Source organism: Phocoena sinus, chromosome 19, assembly GCF_008692025.1.
Source record: "Phocoena sinus isolate mPhoSin1 chromosome 19, mPhoSin1.pri, whole genome shotgun sequence".
In the NCBI taxonomy this organism is placed as follows: domain Eukaryota; kingdom Metazoa; phylum Chordata; class Mammalia; order Artiodactyla; family Phocoenidae; genus Phocoena; species Phocoena sinus.
Window position 1 is genome coordinate 54,779,412 of NC_045781.1, and position 27,991 is coordinate 54,807,402.

The window sequence follows — 27,991 nt, forward strand, 5'->3', positions numbered from 1 at the left end:
ATGCACTGCGAGGCCTCGGAGCCCTTGGCGGACGGGGGAGCGGAGCAGGACTGCGCGCCGGAGCCGGGCTTGGAGCCAGCCGTGGAGGAGTCGGCGGGTGACCACGGGAACGCAGGCCAAGGGGGCCGCAAGGAAGGTGCCGACAGCCGCCCCAGGGAGGCGAGGGGGGCGACGGGCTGCGCCCAGCACCACACACCTAGTCTTCACAGCCAGCAGTAATAGTAATAATAATAATGGCGGCCGACACTTACTAAACGATGCGTGCAGTGCGCTCACTGCATTCGAGCCATACACCCTCCCTCTGCGGTAGGCGCTCCTCTCCCCGTTTCATACAGATGAGGAACCTGGAACTTAAAGAGGTTATAGAACTTGCTCCAAACAGATTACCCTAAGCCAGTCAATGACAGAAGAGACTCACGCCTGGACAGTCTGACTCCAGAGCCCAAGCCCTCACTGAACACACCATTCTCCCCACCGCCCAACTTTTTAATGTTTTGCCGTCACCATGTAAGATCAAAGGCTCTCTCCCCCTCTAGATGGCAAGCTATGTCAGGGCAGGACATCCTGATTGAACTGGCAGTGTCCGGTCCAGTGCCTGATCTATGGTAGACAGAGTGAATGACGAGCTGGTGCTTCTGAGGTGACTCCTCACCAAAGTTTTACGGAATGGGCTTAGAAAACAGCCTCCCCTCCTGCTTGGCTTGGACCGTAAGGGAAACTTTTTAGTGACTGGTAAAGAAACTACTTGATTTGTGTCTCATGTTTTGAACCCAGCCAACAAATATATCTTGCGCATTGACTGTCCAGGCAAGCCCTGTAAGAGTTGCTGTAGGGAAGCCATGTTGCTCTGTGCACAGACACAGGTTTGAAGCCACTCCTGCTGGGTTCACCCTACCGTTCTGCAACTTGCCGGTTTTATGGCTGTTTGCCCAGAGCTTAAGCTCTCTATAGGGCAGTCTCCTCTTTTGCAAGCGAGATAGTTATAATTAGAGTGTCTGGCATACATTGGGCCAGTAATAAATGGCAGTTCTTGTTATTAATATAACCAATCAATTATTATGTATATTGAGCGCCTAGTCTTTATTCCACAAACCTTTATCTGGTGCCTCTTGTGGCTAGGCATTATATGCAGTGGGAAATGGGAAATTATAAGATACAGTCCCACACACGGAGTGTTTAATCTCATTCGGTAGGCCACAGGGACACCCAGAGAGCAGCAGCAAACAGCCCTTAAGATTAAGTGCATTTGAATCAGCCAATTTTAATTGACCTTTAAAAAGAAATAAGTGCATTTGAGCGTGTTCATTTTCTTTCTACCAAAGATATTCCCATAATTTTTGTTTCTTCTTGTGTGTTTTTTGAGAGCTTTTTTTAAAAACTGAAGTATAGTTGACTTATAATATTATATTAGTTTAGGTGTACAACGTAATGAGTCAAAATTTTTATAGATTATATTCCATTTACAGTTACTATAAAATATTGGCTGTATTCCCTTTGCTGTACAATACACCCTTGTAGCTTATTTATTTTATAGATGGTAGTTTATATTTCTTAATCCCCTACCTCTATCTTGCTCCTCCCTCCTGTTTTGAGAACTTTTTTAAAAGAACAGAGAACATTATAACAAACACCCATGTATCACCACCAAGAATTGAAAATGATTAGCATTTTAATCATATGTACCTCAAGTCTTTTTTTTTTTTTTTTTTTTTTGCGGTACGCGGGCCTCTCACTGTTGTGGCCTCTCCCGTTGCGGAGCACAGGCTCCGGACGCGCAGGCTCAGCGGCCATGGCTCACGGGCCCAGCCGCTCCGCGGCATGTGGGATCTTCCCAGACCGGGGCACGAACCCGTGTCCCCTGCATCGGCAGGCGGACTCTCTACCACTGTGCCACCAGGGAAGCCCCCTCAAGTCTTTTTTTAAAGAAATAAAACATTTCAGATAAATTTGATGTTTTTTGCCTTACCCCACCTCTATTCCTAGCCCCATTCCCTTCTCCCCACCTCCAGAATTTTGTGTGGGTTCTTTCAATCTCATCTGTCTCTCTCTCTTCCTATCCTATCTATCTATCTATCTAAAATGTGTCCTTAAACAATGCATAGCATAGGTTTGTGTGGGTTTGATTTATGTAAATGATATCCTGTGCTTATTACGAAACTTGCTTTTTTCACTCCATATGTGTTTCTGAGAATTATCCATATTGATTGACATAGCTCCAGTGCATTCTATTCCAAGGCAGAATAATAATCTGTTGCCTTATTTAACCAGTCCCTATGGATGAACATCTGCATTGATAATAGGTTTTGGCTGTTACAAGTAATGCAGAAGTGAATAACTTCGCACACGTCTCCGTGTCCAGCTGTACAAGAGGTTTTATCAAAGATCTGCCTAGAAGTGAAATTTTCATAGTCCCTTATCAGTGCTTTGAAAATCACTGTGATACGTTTAAAGAGTACCGGTTCCATCCTAAAAGCAGACAGTTACTCATCAAGTTGAAACTGGGGGACATTTTTTATACATTTCTCGATCTCTATAGAACCAATCTCTTTATTTTACAGAAATTAACGATCCTAAGGAAACATGCTTGGGTCCTTCGGACACTTCCTACCTCAACGAGCAGAAACACAGTGGTGATAGCTGGTCAGAGGGTCACTTAGCACAGCAAAGAGATGACAAAGAAGATCGTGGCCCCAGGTACGTGGTGTGCTCTTGCCACTCACAGCACGACGCTTTTACCCACTGAGGTGGATGTTACAATCACCCCTTTGTCCAGATAAGGAAATCGAGGCTCATAGAGATTAAATAGTCGGCCCCACGTCTGAGGATTAGTGGCAGAGGCAGGATGGCGTGCTCTGTGGCTTAACTAACCACACTCTATACAACTTTAATGCTGGACCTGGAGAGAGAGAAACATTAGTAGTTCTTGATGACACGAAGGTATTTCTATTAGAACACACTTTGCAGTTTTTGAGAAGGCTGAAAGTCACAATATTGGATGAGGCCTTGAAAGCTGTAAACAAAGTCATCGGGCATATAGAATATTGTGGAATTTGTGGACGGAATGGGTGTGGCAAAGAATTTATGGGATATATTTTACAGCTGACAAATTGAAATAACTTTCTTGTTCATGTTTTTCATTCAACAGAATGACTAAAAAATTTCTGCAAAAACTGTGCAAGCAGCACAAGCTTTATATTACCCCAGCACTGAACGATACGCTGTATTTACACTATAAAGGTAAGGGTCTGGTGGAGGCGCTACCTCATGTCAGGTGGAAAGACTCTAGTGGTGTTAAGAATTACTTGGAGGGATCATCTGGTGTTCTTAACTTATATTTAAGTAGAAATTTCAGAGTTTAGTGGAGATGCATGGAAAAGCAATAATATTTCTTTGAAGAAAAAGTCTTACGTGACTGGAGTTAATACGGGTTCAAGGGAAACACGTTGGTATCTTTTATTTATATTTGCTAAAGGACTCATACTTTTTCGAGCCAGTAGCTACTTGTAAATACTTTGGGCTTGGGAGGGTTACGTTGTGAAGGACTGTGTCGGTGTCCAGTATCACACATAAACTTAAGTTCAGGTTCATAGACAGGGCTATTCTAGCAATGAGGAACCAGAGTGATAACTCCTAACTTCATGCTGAACTTGGGATGGCCACCCTGCTTCATCAGACCATCTTTATGTTCATTTGTTCAGTAAATGTTTACTGAGAGCCTTCTGTGTGCCGGGCAAGTGCTGAAGATACAGAGACGGATATGGTAAAGATGCTTTTGGTGTCTTGGGGGACAGGGCGGCCACCGTGAGGAGGTTCACGCTGTACCAGGGAGATTCACGGAGGGCTCCAGCAGCACAACTACTGTAAAGGTGTGGAACGACCCCTAACTGGTCTCCTCACCTCCACGTTGCCCCCTCCAAAATCCTCCACCCAATGTCTAGGCGTAACAGTGATAAGATGACTTAGGAGGGCAGCCCCCAGAGGACCAATATTTAAGAGGTGGGAAGAAGAAGAAGACCCAGTGGGTTAGACCAAGTAAAAAGAATCAGACAGGCAGAAGAATTAGGAGAGAGATATGCCTATATTATCTACTGCTGCCTAACAAATTATCCCCAAACTTACCAACTTAAAAAATTATCACTATTTGATACTGTTTCTGAGAGTCAGGAATCTGGGAATGGCTTAGCTGGGTGGTTCTGCCTCATGGTTGCTATTACCCTTTTCTAATAAAAACTTTTGGTTAAAACTTTTCAGGCAACAAAACAAATGACTCTGAAAAAGTTTTGGTAATAGCAGGTGCACCGTGAATTACAAATCTATAATGAGTCACTCAAGGAAACAAAAATGTTTGTTCTCCTCACCTTAAATGTGGCTCATAAAACTGAAAAATACTGTAAAACCAGACCCGAAGTTTGGACTGGCTTCAGGTACAGCTGGATCCATCCTGGTGCTTACCGCATATCTTCACGAGGCTGTTTCTCCCCTTTCCTTGGCCGTGCTTTCCCTTGTGCTCATTCACTTCAGACAGGTCACCCCTCACCTCTCCCCACTCCCAGGCGAGAAGGAAAGGTGGCTGCTTCAGTGTTAGGCTCCACCCTACCAGGCTGGCAATTCTAGCAGAAAGTTACCTCTTTCCAATGGAGCCAGCAAAGTTCCCCAGGATTCATGAAGGTTGGCTCCACTTGGCTAAGCGTGACCAGCTCCCTGCAGAGAGCCATGGGGTAGTATCAGGACAGGGATGTCCCTCCCAAGAGGCAGTGGTGTAACTGAGGAAGGACATGTGGATGCTGGGAAGATAGGCAGAAAAGAGGGTGACCCCTGTGCCTCTGAGTGTGTAGAAGCTTAACCCACTCCCCCTTCCTCCCCACTAGGCTTTGACCGCATCGAGAACTTGGAAGAGTACACAGGGCTGCGTTGTCTCTGGCTGGAGTGCAACGGAATACAGAAAATCGAGAACCTAGAGGCCCAAACGGAACTGCGATGCCTCTTCTTGCAAGTGAACTTGCTCCATAAGATCGAGAACCTAGAACCTCTGCAGAAACTGGATGCTCTCAACATCAGCAACAATTACATCAAGACCATTGAAAACCTCTGTAAGAAGGCCCTGACGTGGCGGGGCGGGGCGGGGTGGGGCGTTCTCTAGGCCCCCGCGTCCACCACCATTTCCTAGCGGAGGTCCTTAACATTCTTTTCCACCCGTGTCGCTTACTTCTGCCGACCTCCCCTTCCAGCCTGCCTGCCGGTCCTCAACACGCTCCAGATGGCCCACAACCACTTAGAGACCGTGGAAGACGTTCAGCATCTCAAGGAATGTTTGAAACTCTGTGTCCTTGACCTTTCCCACAACCAGCTGAGTGACCCAGAGATCCTGAGTATTCTCGAGAGCATGCCCCACTTGGTAAAACACGCACACGCACACAACTTGCGTTATCTTGTGTTCTGTAGACAGCAGATCTCTTTTCTCTTTCCCCCCCCCTTCCCCCTTCCTTTCTCCCTGATTTCTTCACACCCATCACACTTTGTTTTCCTCTCTGTATTTTTAGCTGGAGTGTTTTCAATGCCAGATGCCGTATCCTTTCACCCACAGATATTTCAGTGTGTATTCTTGACAGATAAGGACTTTTTAAAAGCATCATGACAATACTATTATTATATCTAAAATATTATCAGAAGGACAGTTAATAACCAGTCCATATTCAGTGCTCCCCATTTGTCTCAAAAATGTGCTTTGACTGTTGGGTTTTGCAAATCCAAACCAGACCCACACATCACACTTGGATTATGCATCTCTCAAATCTCTTGATCTATCACAGTCTCCCCTTGGCTGTTTTCACACACACACACACACACACACACACACACACACACACACACACACACACACCATAAATCTGTAGAAGAAACCGGGTCCCTCCTCTGGTTGTCAGCCACATCCTGGATTCAGTTGACTACGTCCTCATGGTGTGGTTTAACGTGTTCTGCTGTCCCCAGTATCTCTTGTAAAATGATGGTGGAGCCAGAGACCTGATCAGATCCAGGCTCAGAATCTAACTTTGAGGTTCGCTGTTGCATCAGTCAGGGCACCTGTAAGTCTGGTCGCCTCTCGTTTTGTAACTTTAAGCTTGATTCGTGCGTTTGGCTGCTGTCAACCAGATCCAGCCTTCATGAAGTCCCTCATCACCCCTTCCCCGATCACTTCTGCAGCTCCCGATGCATGTTGCCTCCATGTGTCATTTCATTAGGGGTCACACAGTGACCGTATTCTAAGTCTCTTATTCCTTCTGCACCTATTAGCTGGAATGCTTCCACAAAGAGCAGTTCTGCTCATCCATTCATGCCTCCCTAATATAAAGTCCATATAGAAAAGGCTGGGATAGGGACTTCCCTGGTGGCGCAGTGGGTAAGACTCCACGCTCCCGACGCAGGGGGCCTGGGTTTGATCCCTGGTCAGGGAACTGGATCCCACATGCATGCCGCAACTCAGAGTTCACATGCCACAGCTAAGGAGCCAGTGAACTGCAACTAAGGAGCCCGTGAGCCACAGCTAAGGAGCCCACCTGCCACAACTAAGACCCAGTGCAACCAAATAAATAAATATTTTTTTAAAAAAGAAAGAAAAAGCTAGGATAAATGCTTGGGTTTTTTTTCTTTTTATGTATTCCTTTTCAGAGAAATGAGTCAAGAACGTAGGAACCTCTAAAGGTGACAATGAGGTTGAACCTCTAAAGGTTCACGTTATCATCGTGAACACAAAGATTTATAGATACAGTATTTGATATGACTTAACCCTTGCTGTCATTTTAATTTGGGGTGATTGAATGGTCCCATCTTCTGGCCTGTGTCAACCCCTCCAGGTGGCTCCTGTGTCCTTTGGACTCCACTCCAGCAGCCTTCAATGACTTCCTTGCTTTTTAGTATATATGTGTTGTCATGTGAACTAGGAAAAAATATTCCAAATAGCACACAAAAAACTTGAGTTCACTGTTTACTGCTTAGGGTATGGATAAGAAGGAAAAAGTAAGTCCATTTAAAGAAAAACAGTAAGCAAATCATAGTTCAAGAACAATCTGTAGGGCTTCCCTGGTGGCGCAGTGGTTGAGAGTCCGCCTGCCGATGCAGGGGACACGGGTTCGTGCCCCGGTCCGGGAAGATCCCACATGCCGCGGAGCGGCTGGGCCCGTGAGCCATGGCCGCTGAGCCTGTGCGTCCGGAGCCTGTGTTCCGCAACAGGAGAGGCCACAACAGTGAGAGGCCCACGTACCGCAAAAAAAAACAACAAAAAACCCCCCCCCAAAAAACCCAGAAAACCAATCTGTAGAGCAGACTGTCACCAAAGACTAATTTAGAATTTATATTATCACCAGTATATGGGGATAATATAAAGCTGTATTATAATACCATTTTTTGGCCTGGCTGCCATAACAAAGTACCAGACTGAGTGGCTTAAACAACAGAAATTTATTTTCTCATGATTCTGGAGGCTAGAAGTCCGAGGTCAAGGTGTCAGCAGGGTTGGTTTCTCCTGAGGCCTCTCTCCTTGGCATGTAGATGGCCATCTTCTCTCTGGGTCCTCATATGGCCTTCTCGGTGTGTGTCTCTGTGTCCTAATCTCCTCTTCTTACAAGGACCTATTGGATCATGCCCCACCCTAATGACATCATTTAATCTTAATCACCTCTTCAAAGACTCTGTCTCCAAATACAGTCACATTCTGAGGCGCTGGGGGTTAGGACTTTAGCATATGAGTTTGCTGGGGGGAAGCAATTCAACCCATAACAAGAACAGTCTGCCTCGTGGTTGTTTTGTGATGGCTTTTACATTCTCCATACACACGCAGCCCTTTAGTCCCTGCCCCTGGGACACATTGTTCCCCCCACTCAGCCCCACAGAACAGGTCACTTGAACCAGTATATTTATTTTCCTGAACAAGAAAAATCACTTTGGATATGAAAAACATTTCACCAGTTCAGGCAAACCGATGTTAAATGTTTCACCCACATGTCACCTTGACCATTCACCTTCTTGAGTTTCATCGGCAGGAGGGGAGGTGACAATATTTAAAGAGGGGTGAGGACGGCGCACTGGCACTGCTGTGTCTCCCTTTCCTGGTCCCGACTTGACATCCAGGAGACCTATAAGCTTGGAAGTAGATAAGCAGGCACTTTGCATCCTATGCCCTCAGTCACCACTTCTTATCTGTCTAGCTGCTGTGTACATTTTCTTAAAATGGGTCCTGGCTGAGAAGGACAGAAAATGATCAATTGGAGATTAATTTCAGTAAAAGAGATTGGGCCAGCAAAACTAATGCAATCACTGCCCTAGGGTAAAGGCCTCAGGAAGTGTTTTCCAGTATTGTTCTGGAAGGTCAGTGAGATTTAGGATCTGAAGTTCAAGTGTAATAGAAGAAAGCGCTGCCCAATTCTCGGGACAGTTCTGATGGCACAGAAACAATGAAAGCCTCTGCCTTCTCTGATGTCGTCTTCATGATTTGATGTAAACACTCCCTGTTTACTTATTTATCTTCACAGCACTGCACATATTAAATGTTTTAATCGCCTCCATTTTTCAGTGATTAATGTGGTTCTGCCTGTGTGCTTCCAGCGTGTACTGAATTTGATGGGAAACCCAGTGATTAGGAACATCCCTAATTATCGAAGGACAGTCACTGTTCGACTAAAACATTTAACATACCTGGATGACAGACCAGTTTTTCCAAAGGACAGGTAAGGAAGCAAAAAGCCTTTTGATCATACTTAATAGGTAATAGTTGAGCATACTCAATATTAAACTTTTAAAAATTTCTGATTTTTGAGCATTTCCACACATCATTAAATATTTCAGTGAAATAGGTTTAATGGCTTACATGATTGTTTTTAATAGGAAATTCCCTGTTTTTGAGCACTTGTTCATAGATTTTTCATAATCCTTTGATAATTATCCTTCTATATAAGTCTCTGATCTCATGGCCGGTTATTTCCTTAGGATGGAACCCTGAGTTGTATTATTGGATTAAAGGTAAAGACTGTGGTTTGAGACTTTTAAAAGGTATTTTTAAATATGTTCTAATTGTTTTCTAGAATGTTTGTATCAACTTATAACTTCGCCAGACACAGCCATGTAAAAAACAAAACAAAACCTTTGCCAGGCCAATTGATGAGTGAAGGTGGTACCTCGCTTTATTTATTTATTTAATTTTTATTCATTTATTTATTGGCTGCATTCGGTCTTTGTTGCTGCGTGCGGGCTTTCTCTATTTGCGGTGAGCAGGGGCTACTCTTCATTGCGGTGTGTGGGCTTCTCATCGCAGTGTCTTCTCTTGTTGCAGAGCACGGGCTCTAGCACAAGGGCTTCAGTAGTTGTGGCTCACGGGCTCTAGAGCGCAGGCTCAGTAGTTGTGGCGCACGGGCTTAGTTGCTCCACGGCACGTGGGATCTTCCCAGACAAGGGCTCGAACCTGTGTCCCCTGCATTGGCAGGCAGATTCTTAACCACTGCGCCACCAGGGAAGTCCCAGTACCTCGTTTTAAATTTGCATTTTTGGGTAACTGATGAAGTTGGTCATTTTTACTACCTTTGTCGGGCATTTATGTTTCCTTCTCTATGAGTACTGCATTCATGACTTCTTCCCAGTTCCGTTTTGGGGGGATGCTTTTTCTTACTGATTCATAAGAGCTCTTTGCATATCAAGAATATTGAACCCAGGACTGCCATGTATATCATCACTGCTTTTTTTTTTTTTTTTTTGTGGTACGCGGGCCTCTCACTGTTGTGGCCTCTCCTGTTGCGGAGCACAGGCTCCGGACGTGCAGGCTCAGCGCCCACGGCTCACAGGCCCAGCTGCTCCGCGGCATGTGGGATCTTCCCGGACCGGGGCACGAACCCGTGTCCCCTGCATCAGCAGGCGGACTCTCAACCACTGCGCTACCAGGGAAGCCCCATCACTGCTTTTATCTGGGTTTTTAATTTACCTTTTTTTTCTTTTTGGCCGCGCCTCGTGGCTTGCGGGATCTTAGTTCCCCTACCAGAGCTCAAACCCTCGCCCTCGGCAGTGAAAGCACAGAGTCCTAACCACTGGATTTCTAGGAAATTCCCTTAATTTACCTTTTGACTGAGGCCACTATTCATTCATTCCAGCTTAGAATAAAACTTCAGTAACTGGGATGGCCTGAAGGGAAGTGCAAATCTGAATTTTCCAACACTTAAAAAGAAACGTAGCTGGTAGTATGTTTTTGAACTCACATATTTTAGTCAAACTAACACAGATTTCAATCGGAAGGGGGAGCCTCCACTTGGACCACATAAGAGAACTAGGATCCCTGCTTCTGGGCACTCAGGCCGAGATGCATCCGTTTCCCCAGCACCGAGCCCTGGGTGTTCAGGGCGACGGCGGAAGGGCAGGGCCTGCGGGCAGACCTCCAAGCCCAGCTCTGCAGCTGCGGGTCCTTTGCCCGTGGCTGAACGCCAACCTCCCCAGCTTCAGGTTCCTCATCTGGAAGGTGGGGACAATACCGACCGCGGGGTCCTTGTGAGTATCTGTTAGTATCACGTGGGACTTAAGCAGGTACCAGCTGGTAGGAGGAGGGAACCAGCGGGAGAGGCCGTCCCAGAGGATTGTGAATCTCCACACTGCGGCAGTGCCGACCAGCAGGAAAGTGTAAATGGGAACCTGAGCTGGGCCCTCAGCAGGGAGACCCCCCCGCCCTGGACGGTGCAGCATGACTTCTCTTCAGGAGTTGGGTTCACCTGGGTTTGAAGCCTCATTCCAGCACTCTCTAGCCGTTCCACACTGGGCCATACTGGGCCCTTGACGTTCTCTCCACCTGTGATGCTCTTCACAGGTGTTTGCAGGTGTCTGCTCACCTGTCATCTTCTAAAGATCTCCATGACTGACCACCTAAGTAGCACCTTTGCCACTTCCACCTGCTGTCTCTTCAGCCTGATTTCTCAAGACACATCTGCCTCTGACTTACTTGTTTCCCCATAAAAGGGCAGCTCTAACAGAGCAAGCGATGTCATCTGTTACCTGCTGTATCCCCAGCCCCTAGAACAGTTCAGCCATTTCAAGTGTACAATTCAGTGGTTTTTTAGTATGTTCACAGAGTTGTCCAACCACACCACGCAATCAATTCTAGAATATTTTTATCACCCCCAAAAGCAACCCTTACTTATTAGCAGTCACTCCCCAACCCCTCTCTGCCAGCCCCTGGCAACCGCAAATCTACTTTCTATCTCTCTGGAGTTGCCTATTCTGGGCATTTCCTGTAAATGGAATCATACGGTATGTGGTCTTTTGTGAACGGCTTCTTATACTGAGCAGATTTTTAAGGTTCACCCACATTGCAGCCAGTGTCAGTAAATACTTCCAAAATAATGCTGTGAAATAATATTCCATTTGGAAAGCCCACATTTTATTTTATTTTTTTATACAGCAGGCTCTTATTAGTTATCCATTTTATACATGTTAGTGTGTATATGTCGATCCCAATCTCCCAATTCATCCCCCCACCGCACCCCACCGCTTTCCCCCCTTGGCGTCCATATGTTTGTTCTCTACATCTGTGTCTCTATTTCTGCCTTGCAAACTGGTTCATCTGTACCGCTTTTCTAGATTCCACATATATGCATTAATACACGATATTTGTTTTTCTGTTTTTCTCTTTCTGACTGACTCTTCACTCTGTATGACAGTCTCTAGGTCCATCCACGTCTCTACAAATGACCCAATTTCGTTCACTTTTATGGCTGAATAATATTCCATTGTATATATGTACCACATCTTCTTTATCCATTTGTCTGTCGATGGGCATTTAGGTTGCTTCCATGACCTGGCTGCTGTAAATACTGCTGCAATGAATATTGGGGTGCATGTGTCTTTTTGAATTATGGTTTTCTCTGGGTATATGCCCAGTAGTGGGATTGCTGGGTCATATGGTAGTTCGAGTTTTAGTTTTTTAAGGAACCTCCATACTGTTCTCCATAGTGGCTGTATCAGTTTACATTCCCACCAACAGTGCAAGAGGGTTCCCTTTTCTTCACACCCTCTCCAGCATTTGTTCTTCGTAGATTTTCTGATGAAGCCCATTCTAACTGGTGTGAGGTGATACCTCATTGTAGTTTTGATTTGCATTTCTCTAATAATTAGTGATGTTGAGCAGCTTTTCATGTGCCTCTTGGCCATCTGTAGGTCCACTTTGGAGAAATGTCTATTTAGGTTTTCTGACCATTTTTGGATTGGGTTGTTTGTTTTTTTTTAATATTGAGCTGCATGAGCTGTTCATATATTTTGGAGATTAATTCTTTGTCTGTTCATTCGTTTGCAAATGTTTTCTCCCATTCTGAGGATTGTCTTCTCGTCTTGTTTATGGCTTCCTTTGCTGTGCAAAAGCTTTTAAGTTTCATTAGGTCCCATTTTTTTGTTTTTGTTTTTATTTCCATTACTCTAGGAGGTGGATCAAAAAAGATCTTGCTTTGATGTATGTCAAAGAGTGTTCTTCCTATGTTTTCCTCTAAGAGTTTTACAGTGTCCACTCTTACATTTAGGTCTCAAATCCATTTTGAGTTTATTTTTGTGTACAGCGTTAGGGAGTGTTCTAATTTCATTCTTTTACATGTAGCTGTCCAGTTTTCCCAGCACCACTTACTGAAGAGACTGTCTTTTCTCCATTGTATATCCTTGCATCCTTTGTCATAGATTAGTTGACCATAGGTGCGTGCGTTTATCTCTGGGCTTTCTATCTTGTTCCATTGATCTATGTTTCTGTTTTTGTGCCAGTACCACATTGTCTTGATTACTGTAGCTCTGCGATATAGTCTGAAGTCAGGGAATCTGATTCCTCCAGCTCCGTTTTTCTCCCTCAAGACTGCTTTGGCTATTCAGGGTCTTTTGTGTCTCCATACAGGTTTTAAGATTTTTTGTTCTAGTTCTGTAAAAAATGCCATTGGTAATTTGATAGGGATTGCATTGAATCTATAGATTGCTTTGGGTAGTATAGTCATTTTCACAGTATTGATCCTTCCAATCCAAGAACATGGTATATGTCTCCATCTGTTGGTATCATCTTTAATTTCTTCCATCAGTGTCTTATGGTTTTCTGCATACAGGGCTTTTGTCTCCTTAGGTAGGTTTATTCCTAGGCATTTTATTCTTTTTGTTGCAATGGTAAAATGGGAGTGTTTCCTTAATTTCTCTTTCAGATTTTTCATCATTAGTATATAGGAATTCAAGAGATTTCTGTGCATTAATTTTGTATCCTGCTACTTTACCAAATTCACTGATTAGCTCTAGTAGTTTTCTGGTGGCATCTTTAGGATTTTCTATGTATAGTAACATGTCATCTGCAAAGAGTGACAATTTTACTTCTTTTCCAATTTGTATTCCTTTTATTTCTTTTTCTTCTCTGATTGCCGTGGCTAGGACTTCCAAAACTATGTTGAATAATAGTGGTGAGAGTGGACATCCTTGTCTTGTTCCTGATCTTAGAGGAAATGGTTTCAGTTTTTCACCATCGAGAATGTTTGCTGTGGGTTTGTCATATATGGCCTTTATTATGTTGAGGTACGTTCCCTCTATGCCTACTTTCTGGAGAGTTTTTATCATAAATGGGTGTTGAATTTTGTCAAAAGCTTTCTCTGCATCTATTGAGATGATCATACAGTTTTTCTTCCTCAATCTGTTAATATGGTGTATCACATTGATTGATTTGCATATACTGAAGAATCCTTGCATCCCTGGGATAAATCCCACTTGATCATGGTGTATGATCCATTTAACGTGCTGTTGGATTCTGTTTGCTAGTATTTTGTTGAGGATTTGTGCATCTATATTCATCAGTGATGTTGGTCTGCAATTTTCTTTTTTTGTAGTATCTTTGTCTGGTTTTGGTATCAGGGTGATGGTGGCCTCATAGAATGTTTGGGAGTGTTCCTTCCTCTGCAATTTTTTGGAAGAGTTTCAGAAGGATGGGTGTTAGCTCTTCTCTAAATATTTGATAGAATTCACCTGTGAAACCATCTGGTCCTGGACTTTTGTTTGTTGGAAGATTTTTAATCACAGTTTCAATTTCATTACTTGTGACTGGTCTGTTCATATTTTCTATTTCTTCCTGCTTTAGTCTTGGAAGGTTATACCTTTCTAAGAATTTGTCCGTTTCTTCCAGGTTGTCCATTTTATTGGCATAGAGTTGCTTGCAGTAGTCTCTTAGGATGCCTTGTGTTTCTGCGGTGTCTGTTGTAACTTCTCCTTTTTCATTTCTAATTTTATTGATTTGAGTCCTCTCCCTCTTTTTCTTGATGAGTCTGGCTAATGGTTTATCAATTTTGTTTATCTTCTCGAAGAGCCAGCTTTTAGTTTCATTGATCTTTGCTATTGTTTTCTTTGTTTCTATTTCATTTATTTCTGTTCTGATCTTTATGATTTCTTTCCTTCTAGTAACTTTGGGTTTTGTTTGTTCTTCTTTCTCTAGTTCCTTTAGGTGTAAGGTTAGATTGTTTATTTGAGATTTTTCTTGTTTCTTGAGGTAGGCATGTATTGGTATAAACTTCCCTCTTAGAACTGCTTTTGCTGCATCCCATAGGTTTTGGATCATGTGTTTTCATTGTCATTTGTCTCTCGGTATTTTTTGATTTCCTCTTTGATTTCTTCAGTGATCTCTTGGTTATTTAGTAACGTATAGTTTAGCCTCCATGTGTTTGTATTTTTTACATTTTTCCCCTGTGATTCATTTCTAATTTCATAGCATTGTGGTCAGAAAAGATGCTTGATATGATTTCAATTTTCTTAAATCTACTGAGGCTTGATTTGTGACCCAAGATGTGATCTATCCTGGAGAATGTCCCGTGTGCACTTGAGAAGAAAGTGTAATCTGCTGTTTCCCAATGGAATGTCCTGTAAATGTCAATTAAACCTATCTGGTCTATTGTGTTATTTTTTTTTTTTTTTTTTTTTTTTTTTTTTTCGGTACGCGGGCCTCTCACTCTTGTGGCCTCTCCCGTTGTGGAGCACAGGCTCCGGACATGCAGGCTCACGGGCCCAGCCGTTCCGTGGCATGTGGGATCTTCCCAGACCAGGGCGCGAACCCGTGCCCCCTGCATCGGCAGGCGGACTCTCAACCACTGCGCCACCAGGGAAGCCCTATTGTGTCTTTTAAAGCTTGTGTTTCCTTATTAGTTTTCTGTCAGGATGATCTGTCCATTGGTATAAGTGAGGTGTTAAAGTCCCCCACTATTAGTGTGTTACTGTCGATTTCCTCTCTAAAGCTGTTAGCAGCTGCGTTCTGTATTGAGGTGCTCCTATGTTGGGTGCATATATATTTATAATTGTTATATCTTCTTCTTGGGTTGATCCCTTGATCATTATATAGTGTCCTTCCTTGTCTCCTGTAACATTCTTTATTTTAAAGTCTATCTTATCTGAAATGAGTATTGCTACTCCAGCCTTCTTTTGATTTCCATTTGCATGTAATATCTTTTTCCATCCCCTCATTTTCAGTCTGTATGTGTCCCTAGGTCTCAAGTGGGTTTCTTGTAAACAGCATATATATGGGTCTTGTTTTTGTATCCATTCAGCAAGCCTGTGTCTTTTGGTTGAAGTATTTAATCCATTCACATTTAAGGTAATTCTCGATACGTAGGTTCCTGTTACCATTTTCTTAATTGTTTTGGTGTTGTTTTTGTAGGTTCTTGTCTTCTGTTGTGTTTCCCACTTAGAGAAGTTCCTTTAGCATTTGTTGTAGAGCTGGTTTGGTGGGGCTGAATTCTCTTAGCTTTTGCTTGTCTGTAAAGTTTTTGATTTCTCCATCAAATCTGAATGAGATGCTTGCCGGGTAGAGTAATCTTGATTGTAGTTTCTTCCCTTTCATCACTTTAAATATATCATGCCACTCCCTTCTCGCTCATAGAGTTTCTGCTGAGAAATCAGCTGTTAACCTTGTGGGAGTTCCCTTGTATGTTAAATGTCATTTTTCCCTTGTTGCTTTTCATAATTTTTCTCTGTTTTTAATTTTTGTCAGTTTGATTACTGTGTGTCTCAGTATGTTTCTCCTTGGGTTTATCCTGCCTGGGACTCTCTGCACTTCCTGGACTTGGGTGGCTATTTCCTTTCCCATGTTAGGGCCGTTTTCGACTATGATCTCTTCAGATATTTTCTTGGGTCCTTTCTCTCTCTCTCGTCTCCTTCTGGGACCCCTATGATGTGAATGTTGGCGCGTTTAATGTTGTCCCAGAGGTCTCTTAGGCTGTCCTCATTTCTTTCCATTCTTTTTTCTTTATTGTGTTCTGTGACAGTGAATTCCACCATTCTGTCTTCCAGGTCACTTATCCATTCTCCTGCCTCAGTTATTCTGCTCTTCATTCCTTCTACTGCATTTTTCATTTCAGTTATTGTATTGTTCATCTCTGTTTGTTCTTTAATTATTCTAGGTATTTGTTCTTTAATTCTTCTAGGTCTTTGTTAAACATTTCTTGCATCCTCTCGATCTTTGCCTCCATTCTTTTTCTGAGGTCCTGGATCATCTTCACTATCATTTTTCTGAATTCTTTTTCTGGAAGGTTGCCTATCTCCACTTCATTTAGTTGTTTTTCTGGGGTTTTATCTTGTTCCTTCATCTGGTACATAGCCCTCTGCCTTTTCATCTTGTCTTTCTGTGACTGTGGTTTGCATTCCACAGTCTGCAGAATTGTAGTTCTTGATTCTGCTGTCCGCCCTCTGGTGGATGAGGCTATCTCAGCCCACATTTTCTTTATCTATCAGTTGATGGACATTTGGGTTGCTTCCACTTTTTGGCTGTTGTGAACAGTGCTGCTATCAATGTTCGTGTGCAGGGTTTTGTGTGTGGACATTTGTTTTCAACTCATTTGAGTAAATACTTAGGAGCACGATTGCTGGATTCTATGTAAGATTGTTTGCTTTGTAATTGCCAAGCTGTCTTCCATGGGGCTGCGCCATTTTGCATTCCCACCAGCAATGAAGGAGCATTCCTGTCGCTGCACATCCTTCCCGGCATTTGGTGTTGTCAGCGTTCTGGATGTTAGCTGTTCTGTTGAGTGTCAAGTGGCATCTCATTGGTTTAATGTGCACTTTGCTGATGTCCTACGATGATGAGCTTACTTGCCGCCTGCCTATCTTCTTTGGTGAGGTGTCCAGTTCTTTTGCCCACTTCTTAAAATGTGTGTTTTTTCATTTTTGAGTTTTAATGGTTCTTTGTATGTTTTGGATACAAGCCATGTTTCAGTTATCTTTCTTGCAGATATTTTCTCCCAGTACAGTTTGTCTTCTCATTCTTTTAACCTCTTCCCGTTTTTAAGTCATCTTTGTATTAATGAGTTGCAATAGGTCTTTATATATTCGAGATACAACCCCCTGACCAGGTATATGATTTGCATACCCATTCTGTGGGTTGCCTTTTATTTATGGTATTCTTTGCATGACACACATTTTTAACTTTGGTGGAGTCCAATTTCTCTATTTTTTTCTTTGTCACTTGTGCTCTTGGCCTCGTATCCAGAAGGCTTTGCAAACCATTAGACTTTACAGAGTAAAACTGTGCACGTGTTAATACGTATCCTTGCAGTCCTATGTCCTGTGCCTTTAGTTTGATTTTGGGGAAGATGTGCAAGTTTGGTCAGATAGTATATGTTTTGGATTTACTTCGAACCTGTGACAATTCAAACCTCCCCGATTTCTGGGGTGTTCTTGTTTCTTTGTTTTTTGTTTTTAATACTCCTAAACAGAGCTTGTGCAGAGGCCTGGGCACGAGGAGGGTACAAAGCTGAGCAGGAGGAGAGACAGCAGTGGGAGAGCAGAGAGCGGAAGAAGATCACAGACAGCATTGAGGCCTTAGCCGCAATCAAGCGCCAGGCTGAGGAGAGGAAACAGCAGAAAGCAAGCCAAGAACAAGGTGCATGCCTGAGACACAAGGAGGACCCCGAGCTCCGTTTAGATTAAAAATCTGGGCTGTTGCACTCACAGTCTTTCATCTCAGGGATTGGGGGTGGGGGGTGGGGGGTGGGGACCATTCGTTCACGTACCTGCAGATCCATCTGCCCTTGACCTCATGCAAGGACGGTGCTCAGGGCACCTTATTAAGTAGGAACCCCCTTCCTCCTCTTACACCCAGTAGAAGAGCCAGAGTCTCTATGTGTGCTTTTAAATGACATTTAGTGTTTTTCACCTAATTACAAAATGTGAATATGCTACACATAGAAAACATAGAAAGGCAAGAGTAATAACAGTATCATAGCAAGAACCACTCAGTATTCAGTGTGGGTATTTCCTGGCTTTTCCCCACGCATGTAAAACATATGTATTTTTTTAATAGAAAAAAATGGCATAGCTCTATTGCTTTCTTTTTTATATATAAATATATAATTTTTTATTTAACGTAAATTTATTTAAATTTATAAATTTATTTATTTAACGTATTTATTTATATAAATACGTTATATAAATATATATATAAATTTATTTATTTAACGTATTTATTTTTGGCCACATTGGGTCTTCGTTGCTGCACGCAGGCTTTCTCTAGCTGTGGGTGAGCAGGGGCTACTCTTCTTTGCAGTGCACTGACTTCTCACTGCGGTGGCTCCTCTTGTTGCGGAGCACGGGCTCTAGGTGCGCGGGCTCAATAGTTGTGGTGCATGGGCTCAGTAGTTGTGGCTCACAGGCTCTAGAGCACAGGCTCAGTAGCTGTGGCGCATGGGCTTTGTTGCTCTGCGGCATGTGGGATCTTCCCGGACCAGGGCTCGAACCCACGTCCCCTGCATTGGCAGGCGGATTCTTAACCACCGTGCCACCAGGGAAGCCCCTGGCATAGCTATATTGCTTTTTGCCTACTCTTTTGAATCAGCATAATAGTACAGTCCCATAAAATAGATGTTCCCCTGTAGCATGGTTTTATTTCCCTTTTCCCAACTTTTAGTTTTGATATTTTTCAAGTTTTTAGAAAAGCTTAAAGAATAGTTAAAATGAACAGCTGAATTGTCTGTTTAGATCGGATGGTTGTTAATATTTGGCACACACAGGCACACACACACACACAGTCTTTCCTGTTCTGCTGACCTATTTGAAAGCAAAGGCAGACATCGTGGCCCTTAACCCCAAATACCTCAGCCTGCGTCTCCTAAGAGCCCCTGCACAGTTTTCTAGTGGCTGTGTCCTATGCCGGCAGTGCATGCGCTAGGCATCCCCCTGGTGGACTTTCAGCCCGTGTATTTAGCACCTAAACAGCACTCTGATGACCATCCCGGCAGTTCACTGCAGGTCCCCCTTGTCCTCCCAGGACGTGCCCAGCTCACTGTGGACTTCTGCTCAGGGGAGATGCTCGCGCCAGACAGTGCCAGGGACTTGGGTGCCACTGTGGAAGGGGAGGAAGCACCTGAAGAGGACAGAGAAAGGTGGCAGAAGACGGAGCTGTTTGTCAAGGAGAGCTTCGAGGCCAAGGACGAGCTATTCCCAGAAAAGTCAGTAGAGTCGAGTCTCCCGGAGGAGCTGCCTGTGGATGCTGACGGGGAGCCAGGAGTGGCGCTCCCTGCCAAGGCCCCGCCACCGAGCCCCGGAGCTGCCTGGGAAGGTAGGTGGTTGAGAACAACAGGGGTGTAGATGGGCCAGCACCCATCTGCGGGCCTTGGGTTTCCACTTCTGACTGCTGAGTCTGTGAGTTATCTAGAACCACAAGGGCAGCCCGGACTGCATTTCTAGTATCAGCTTCAACAAGATGCAAAGAAATGGGTGAGACGCTAACAGTGTATTTTATCTAACCCAGTACATCTAAAATATAATAATTTATATCATCATAAAATTATTCATGAGATACTTTCCCTCTTTTGACACTAAGTCTTCAAAATCCAGCCTGTCTATGCCACTTATAGCACATCTCAATTCACATGCTCACTTTTGAATGGTTAAGGTGAAATGCAGCTCTATGAAAAGAAGCAAGTTGTTTTGGCCTGCTTCATTTTTTCAATTGAAATGAATTAAAAGTAGATACAATTAAATAAAATTTAAAATCCAGCCCCTCAGGAGTACTGGCCACACTGCCGGCACATGGCCACAGCTACCACAGTGGATGACGGTGATCTAGAACGGAAGCCCACTGGCAGGTTCTCGCCAAGTTCCTGGGGTCCTGCTGACTAACAGATAAACCCAGGACTCGGCCCTGGACACTGCCCATTACTGCTGTGTCTGTGCAGCCCTGGGGGACCCGAACCTTCTGTTCCCAGCCTGAGCAGGATTTGAGGTGCATCTGGGGAGGTCAGCTGGTCTGGCCCCCACTGTCTGGGAGAGACCTCGAAGTAAGCCTAGTCTCTAGACTGCTGAGGGGGCAAAGGCCACAGCCCAGGGCACCAGAGATGGGTGAATTATCCTTCCAGCTGAAGATAATGGCAGGGCAGACTGTCCTCAAAGATGAACTCAACTGAGCTCTATTTTAATTATTCTTTTCAAAACCTTACTGGCCACTCCATACCCCCAATCAGTGCTCCATTATTCACTGGGATTTACTACCCACCCCGCTTTTGTTCAGTAACATCTGAAAAATGTATCTTGTAGCCTACAGTCTTTGACAAGACGTCTGTGGGAAATAGAAACGCACCTTCGGAAGGAGGGGTGGTGTAGGGAGTGAGGTGACCTGTGACTGTACTGACATCCATGGCCCTGGCCCCCATCAGGGATGCTGGAGCTCATGAAGTCCCCAGGGGTTCCAGCAGGTGAGGCAGGAGCAGTGGGCAGAGAGCAGGGAAGGAGCAGGAAAGTGTGTGGGATCTAAACAGCCACCGCCGCGGGGAGAACAGGCTCCCGGGGAGGGGACATGCCCCGCCCATCCCTCTGACGCCCTCCTCACACTTGTCTGGTGGCTGCAGCTCCGCTCCTCTTCTGACTTTGCCATGAGACTGCAGCTGGAAGGCATCTGTGAGAAGCGTGACTTGTCTTGATTTAATTTCCCTTGGGAGGCACTGAAGCCCTGCTTCCTGTGGCTTCTGGCACCACTTTGCTGGATGGGATTGTAGACCCTCCAAGACCTGAGCACTCCTTGGTTTCTGGGAGAGAATTTCTACTAGACAAGGGTCACGTTTTCCCTCAAGCTTCCCACAGATGGCGATGTTATAGGTTTTGTTAGTTATTTAAAAGGGGCACTCATCATGTATTAAACACACGGGGAAAAGAGCATCCTCTGAACTACTGATGTAGGTGTTGGCACGTGTATTCTGAGACCCAGATACAGGGTTTTGCCTGCATCCTCACTCCCCCTCCGGTAAGTTTTTTGTCTTGAAACCGCACCTAGCCTAGAAGCAGAGTTTTCTATGAGTGAAACCGTCAATTGCCTTCCTGAACGAAGGAGGGCACATTTAACGAGGAGCTGGCAATCTGCGGCAGGTCGGAAGAGGGAGGCGCAGCCAGATGTTTATCTAACGTGTCAGCCAAGGCCGTGACTTCCAGCTTAGCCTCCCCCAAAATCCCACGATCAGGTGCTCTCACGAGTAACCCATGTTACTGAGTTGGCAACTGGGGCTCAGAGAGGTGAAGTAACCTGCTCCACATCACAGAGCGAGTGATAGTGGGGCAGAACTGAAGCCAGATCTGCCCGCACAGACCAAGCTGGTCTCCACCTCGATTCACTGCCATCCTCCCTGCTTTTAAGCCCCAACGGCCTTTGCTGCCCACCCCTCCCCCATAGTCCCCTCCCTACTGAGCTAAACCCTCTGGGCGTCCTGAGTCCCAAGAGGGGAGCTGGGCTGTCAGAACAAGGAGGTCTCTCTTCCACGCAAGTTACTCAACCCCAAGAAAAGCAAATCTAAATATAAAAGCCACCTGTTTTTAAAAAATCACTTTTCCATTTAGCTTTCTTGCATGGCGCACAGTCTTCCCTTACAAGTCACGAGGCCTCGTGAAGGATGCAGGAAATTAGGAGATAAACAGTACGAGCAGCTTTGCTATGTTCCCTGGGCTCATCCTCTCTCATCATGGAGTCGGGAACCAGGGAAGGCTGCCTGGGGACCGAGTCAGGGCTCGGAGGCTTGAATAGCTCCCCATCCCGATGTTGAGTCTAAACAGGACCAGGGGAAACGTGATGTGAGCGCATACCGTCACGGAGACACACGTTTCCCATCTCTATCTGATGACACTCTGTCTAGGGGAGCCTTAGCTTCCTTCCAGTGGTCACCAAAACGGCACAGAGGATGACTCACGCATTTCACTAAAACACTCTGTGAACAGGCGAGGCAGCGAATTTTCTAGACAGACACCCTGAGGTCAAACCCAAGTCCAGCCCCTTAACCGGCTGGGACACCTCAGGCAAGCCACAAAACCTCTCGGAGCCCGTTCTAGCCCCTGCGAAGTGGGAACGGTCTCTGCCGTGGATCGCATGAGGCAACGTGAGGAACACACCCGACAACTAGTCTCTTCCCTGCCTCGCCTTTTCCCGGCACACAAAGCCTAGGCAGGTAGGTTTTAGGAAACAAAGGGTCTTGGCAGCTGCCTGGACTAGAAGCTTCTGCTGGCTGGGAAGCTGGACGCCACGGCGCCACGAGCAGGACACAGGGGTCCGGGGGAAGGGCTGGTTGGAGGGGAAGCAGACTACTGTCGTAATTAGAAGCTGCGAAGCCACGGGCACAGCCAAGTGGGAGAGACCACGGCAAACCGGGCCTGGGACGTGGGTCTGGGATCGTCCACAGCAGCCCCGGAAGCCCCTGCCCACTTCCTTATATCATTCTTTTTTTTAACGTCTATTTATCTACTTTGCCTATTTTATTTTATTTATTTATTTTCGGCTGCTTTGGGTCTTCGTTGCTGTGCGCGGGTTTTCTCCAGTTGTGGCGAGCGGGGGCTACTCTTGGTTGCAGTGCGCGGGCTTCTCATTGCGGTGGCTTCTCTTGTCATGAAGCACGGGCTCTAGGCGCACGGGCTTCAGTAGTTGTGGCACGCGGGTTCAGAAGCTGAGGCTCACGGGCTCTAGAGAGCAGGGTCAGTAGTTGTGGTGCATGGGCTTAGCTGCTCTGCGACACGTGGGATCTTCCCGGACCAGGGACTGAACCCGTGTCCCCTGCACTGGCAGGTGGATTCTTAACCAATGCGCCACCAGGTAAGTCCCCCTTGTTTCATTCTAAACGGGTGCCCCAATGTGGCTCTCGAGTCAAACTGGGCGCGGCCAGTCCTCAGGGCGGACAGCAGACCTGCGTGTTGTGAGCAGAGCGGGGCCATTCATCTTTAACCACGGAGACTGGAGAGGAAGCAGAGGGCAGGATAGGAGGGCCCTGGGGGAGGAAGACAAGCCCTGTCTGGACTCCACGTTCCACAGGCAACCCTGCAGTGACTTCACAGGTCTCCCTGACGCTCGTGCAGCAGGAGGGGCTGTGAAACTTGGCCTTTGGCACCACGGCCTTTCTTTCTTCATCTCCTGGCCCATCAATCATGCCTTTTCCAAGGTTCCTGCGTTTTCTTCACAGATTCCTGGCTGGTGCTTCCATCTCCAGGCTCCAGAAGGGGGGCGGCTGTCTCCCTTTCCTTTCAGACATAATCTTGTCCTAACCTGGGATTCTCGCAGCTCCTGTCACAGGGGCTGGAGGCTTTCGGACCCAAGGGCTTTGTCCTTCCTCTTGGAATCGCCTTAACCTCAGGTTTACCCGTCTGTCCACCGTGTATGAAACTAACTCCAAGATTAATATAACTCTTTGTTGTTCCTTAGAATCAGCTCCCCAGACGGTGGCCACTGAAAGTGCATCAGGTACAGAGCTCTGTGGAGCTGAAGATTTGGAAGCCATCAGACTGGAGACGAAGGAGAAGCTCTTCATCGATGTGCGTAATTGGTGCATCTGCAGAGAAGTATCTGCGGTACAGCCGGTGTCAGATCAGGCACAAAACTGCCAAATCCTCGCTGCCCAGAGTGTGGCCCTTGGGCCAGCAGGCATGGTCTCCCCTGAGGGCTGCTCAGAAGGCGGAACCCCGGGCCCCACCCCAGACCCACTGCTCAGGACCTGCAGTTAATAAGCCCTCCCCCAGGGGCATCTGTGCCTGTGCCCCTTCAAGACTGAGAAGTGATGGCCCAGGCTGAGTCCCCTTGAACTACATCTACAAAACTCTTGCCGTGTTTTCCCCGAGGAAGCTACACTGAGCGCAGCTCCGTCTGGCGAGCCTCTCCCTCTGTGGACAGCTGCCCGTCTTCCTGGCCTGACTGTCCAGCGGCCCGCCCCCTGGGGCTTGTTCAGTGAGGGGCCGCCTGACCTTGGGACTGATCACGGCCCGGAGCACGGCCCTCCTCCCTGAAGCCCTTCCGCTCTGATAACAGTCTGACATGCTGTGCCCACAGGAATGGGTCTCTGGGGACGTACACACTTTGCCATGACCCCCGGGAACGGTGCTTTGGTGGGGCGAGGGGTGGGGGCCGGCGCCCCCCACCTGTAGCCTCACACCCTGCTCGCCCGGAGGACGGCCCGCCTCTCTGCCCACGAGTGAGCTCCTTCTGTTCAAGCCTGTGTGCAGCTTCGCCTGCCCTCGCCCGCTTCTATAAACTCCTACACGGGTGTTTCATTCCCAACCTCACAATTTCACGTGGCTCAATAAGTGTTCAACTGAGTACAGCCAATATTCAGAGTGGGTTTCTGGTTTTCTGGGCCTGCATATACATATGACAAAAACAAAAGTGGGCAATTCTTCCCTAACATTTGATAACTGACCGTATACAGGACCCCAACACTAAGCTGGTACTGACCTTCCTCTTTGTCCGGCACTATTTTAAACGCATCTTGTTATCGATTGATTTAACCCTTCCAATAACTCTAAGACATAGGTACCATTGTCATCCCCATTTTACAGATGAGGAAATTGAGAAACACAGAGGTTAAACAACTTGCCCGAGGCTTCACAGCCAGGCAGCGTGGCTCCAGAGCCCACACAGCTAACCACAGCCCGCGCCTGCTTCACACGCTGGACGGGGTGCTATAGATGGAGATACCCCGATACACAACACAAAACAGAAACCCCCCCCTAGTCTGGGGGAGGTCCAAAATAGACTCGTTTTATGCCACAGAGTCCTAAGACAAATCTGTGTGTAGGAGGTACGTCTCCCCAAGATGAACGGGGCGAGTAACACCAAAGTGAAGTGGAGAAAGAGGTGGAAATTTCTGAAACATGTCACACCTTGCAAATCTCTTTCACTGATCAGATCCAGGTACCTGGTGTTGCCTCGTGCGTGTGTTTCGAGCGTGCACGTGGCCTGAGTGGTCTGGGTCACTCCGCGGGCCCCTCCACACTCCGAGCACGTAGCGCAGGCTTGGTTGGCTGTGCGGCCGCATCTGTCCCGTGGACTGGGCGTTGGGAGCGTGCCCTCCTGCTGACGGGGATCGTTTTCTCTTCCAGGACCTGCCTGACTTGGAAGACGTGGATGCAGGCGGATCTCCGGGAGACCAGCACAAGGTGACCTCTCACACATGCCCCCAGCCCCACCTTCCCTTCCAGCCCTGTCACTGACCAAGTGTCTCGGAAAGCTGCATGCCCTTTGTGCTTGAAGCCTCCTCACCTCACCTAAGGAAATGCGGCTGTTTACTGCTGCTCCCCTCTCTGAGGTTTCACAACTACCCACTTCGGTTTTTTCGAACAGATCTTTTATCACTGATTTTTAATAATCATGTTCTGTATGTAATTATCTGAACATTTTTTCTATCCTTTTGATGTATCCGTATGTTCATCTAGTGAATGTCTGTACCACAGCAACACATGGGCAGGGGAAGGGAGGGAGGAGAGCATAGAAAGCCCTATGGGGACCTCTCCCAAGGTGACCCGATCCTCCTCCCTCTGGCGGTACTGAGAGCCAGCGTGGGCCAGCCCCGGGAGCCCCAAGGAGAGGGAAGCCTAAGGTGTAATCTCAGGGCAGGAGCTCGTCATCGAAGGAGGGACACAGACAGGGGACCACAGTTCCGTGGGGGCCTGACCTCCAAAGCACGACTAGGTGGCCAGGTGAAGGTGGAGCCCGTCAGAAGCCAAGGCTCACAGATGAACAATTCAGGGACCCAGGAGCGTGTTGGTGCAGCAGGAACAGAGTGGGCGAGGGCCGTGGACCCGAGGGAGTGGAGACCTGGCTGCAGAGCTCACCATGGCCTCCAGGGCTCACAGAGGGCTGCCAAGGAGTGTCCATCCTGAGGCCCGACTTTCAAGCAGCGAGTGCTGTGCTCCCTCGGGCCCACAGTGTGATAGATTAAAAAAGCCGAATTAGCATCGTGCATTTTAGAGACTACTGTGAAAACAGAAATGTTCAAATACATTTTTTCTTCTAACAGAAGATGTGCTTTCCAAAGATTACAGCCATCTCGAGCCTGAGTGACGACAGTGACCCTGAACTAGACTACACCTCACTCCCAGTGCTGGAAAACGCATCCACAGACCCCCTTTCCAGTATATTTGCAGTCTCCAAGGACACCTCCAGGAAGGCCGAGACAGAGACGCCCTTTACCGGCATATTCAAAGCAGCAGCAGAGAGGGACTTGGCAACCCGCAGGAGAGACACCAAGGCCCCTCGCCCACTGATTCAGGAGCTGGACGATGACGAGCCTTCAGGGCAACCACCCTGGCCCCCAGCCTGCAAAAGGGAAGCCGCGCCAGCCCCGTGCAGTGAGGACAGGCATGGGGACCTGCTTCTGGCCTCCCCTCCAGGTACTGTCACCCAACTTTCAAGGCTACAGGGGCCAAAAGCTTCTCAGGGGGAAATGGACTGTGGACCACCCAAACCCAGAGCGGGTGGCCACCTGGGCCTTTGCCCTAGGAATCCCGTGTTCTCAGAGCGGGTCACTCACGACCTCTCCAGAGACCACGGAGATCGCTAGAGCATGTTCCTAAGTCGCCGGCCGGGGCCAAGGAGCTGCCAGACTGACCCCCTCCCCGACCTTCCCCATCCTTGGCCCTTCCAGACCAAGGCTGCTGAGGGAAGGAGGGGACCGGTGATACCGCAGCTGGGAATATGGGACAAAATGAGGGTGACAGCTGGCCGGAGGGGGTGGGTCGTCCACATGAAGGCCCAGGACCGGGATGAATGACTGTGAGATGCTGCTGGCCGGGAAGGGAGCTTCAGCAGGCGGGGACGGCGCCCACAGTGCCTGGCTGGGTGGGACCGGTAAAGCCACACCCCGACGTGCCCGCCGGCCTGGCGCTGGGGCCTGTGCCCATGACCAGGGAGAAGCACTTTGGGGGAAGCTGGCTAGTGCTTGCTGGTCACAAGCGCACCGGCGGTAGCTCTGTGTTCAGCTTTGTGCCTCCGGGTATCCAACTCGGGGAGCCTGCTGAACACAGACGACTCCCGCTGTAATCCACACTGGATGGCAGCCAGGCTTCTTGCTGAACACCAGCTCGCGTGGCCGCCCTGAGGCCTGCACGCGGGAAGGGGTGAGGGCTGGCCGCACTTCCCGAGGACACCGAGCCTGCACACGGGAAGGGGTGAGGGCTGGCCACACTTCCCAAGGATACCGACTTACCCATTTCCTGGCTCTTTAGGAAACAGCCCGGAAAAGGGTGAAGCCCAGTCTGAGGTGGAGCCTGAGAAGCGCCCGGAGCCCAGGGCCAGAGAAGACTGGGACTGAGCCACAAAGGCAGCCCCTCTGCTCTTGGACTAACAGGGACAGGCCCTGGCCTGACCCCCCAGCAGGGGCAGGTCACTCCCTGGGCTGGGCTCCCCTTCCCTTCAAAGAGTTGCAGTTACTGCGGGCGCGCAGGGCCCTGGACATGGATGGCACTGTGCTCCCTGCTCTCAAAGCCTAACACAATCCCCGGTTATTTGCAGTATAAACCATGTAACTGTGAATGTCTCCCTTGAGCACGGTAAACATTTTAGCACCCACGCAAGTCCCTATGTTATTGGATTATTTCATGTCCAGCGAGTCACACGTGATTCACTTCATCAGGTACCCGAGACAAGGACCATTCCTCTCTTCACGCGTGATCAGAAACCTAGGTCCCGCCCCAGGGCCCTGTGTCATTCCCAGGGGGTGTGTTCCCTGCAAGACTCTTCACCGGAGCC

At 47.2% G+C, this 27,991-nt stretch overlaps 1 protein-coding gene across 1 annotated transcript; it reads left to right on the forward strand.

The window, feature by feature from the left end:
- On the forward strand, positions 1–27,978 carry DNAAF1 (dynein axonemal assembly factor 1). Its single transcript, XM_032614063.1, has 12 exons — positions 1–136; positions 2,559–2,694; positions 3,146–3,237; positions 4,869–5,090; positions 5,229–5,395; positions 8,599–8,720; positions 17,724–17,890; positions 19,307–19,564; positions 23,675–23,784; positions 25,345–25,401; positions 26,262–26,634; positions 27,469–27,978. The coding sequence occupies exons 1-12, from the start codon at positions 1–3 to the stop codon at positions 27,552–27,554; spliced, it is 1,926 nt and encodes a 641-aa protein (XP_032469954.1). The 3' UTR covers positions 27,555–27,978.
- Positions 27,979–27,991: the final 13 nt, after the last annotated feature.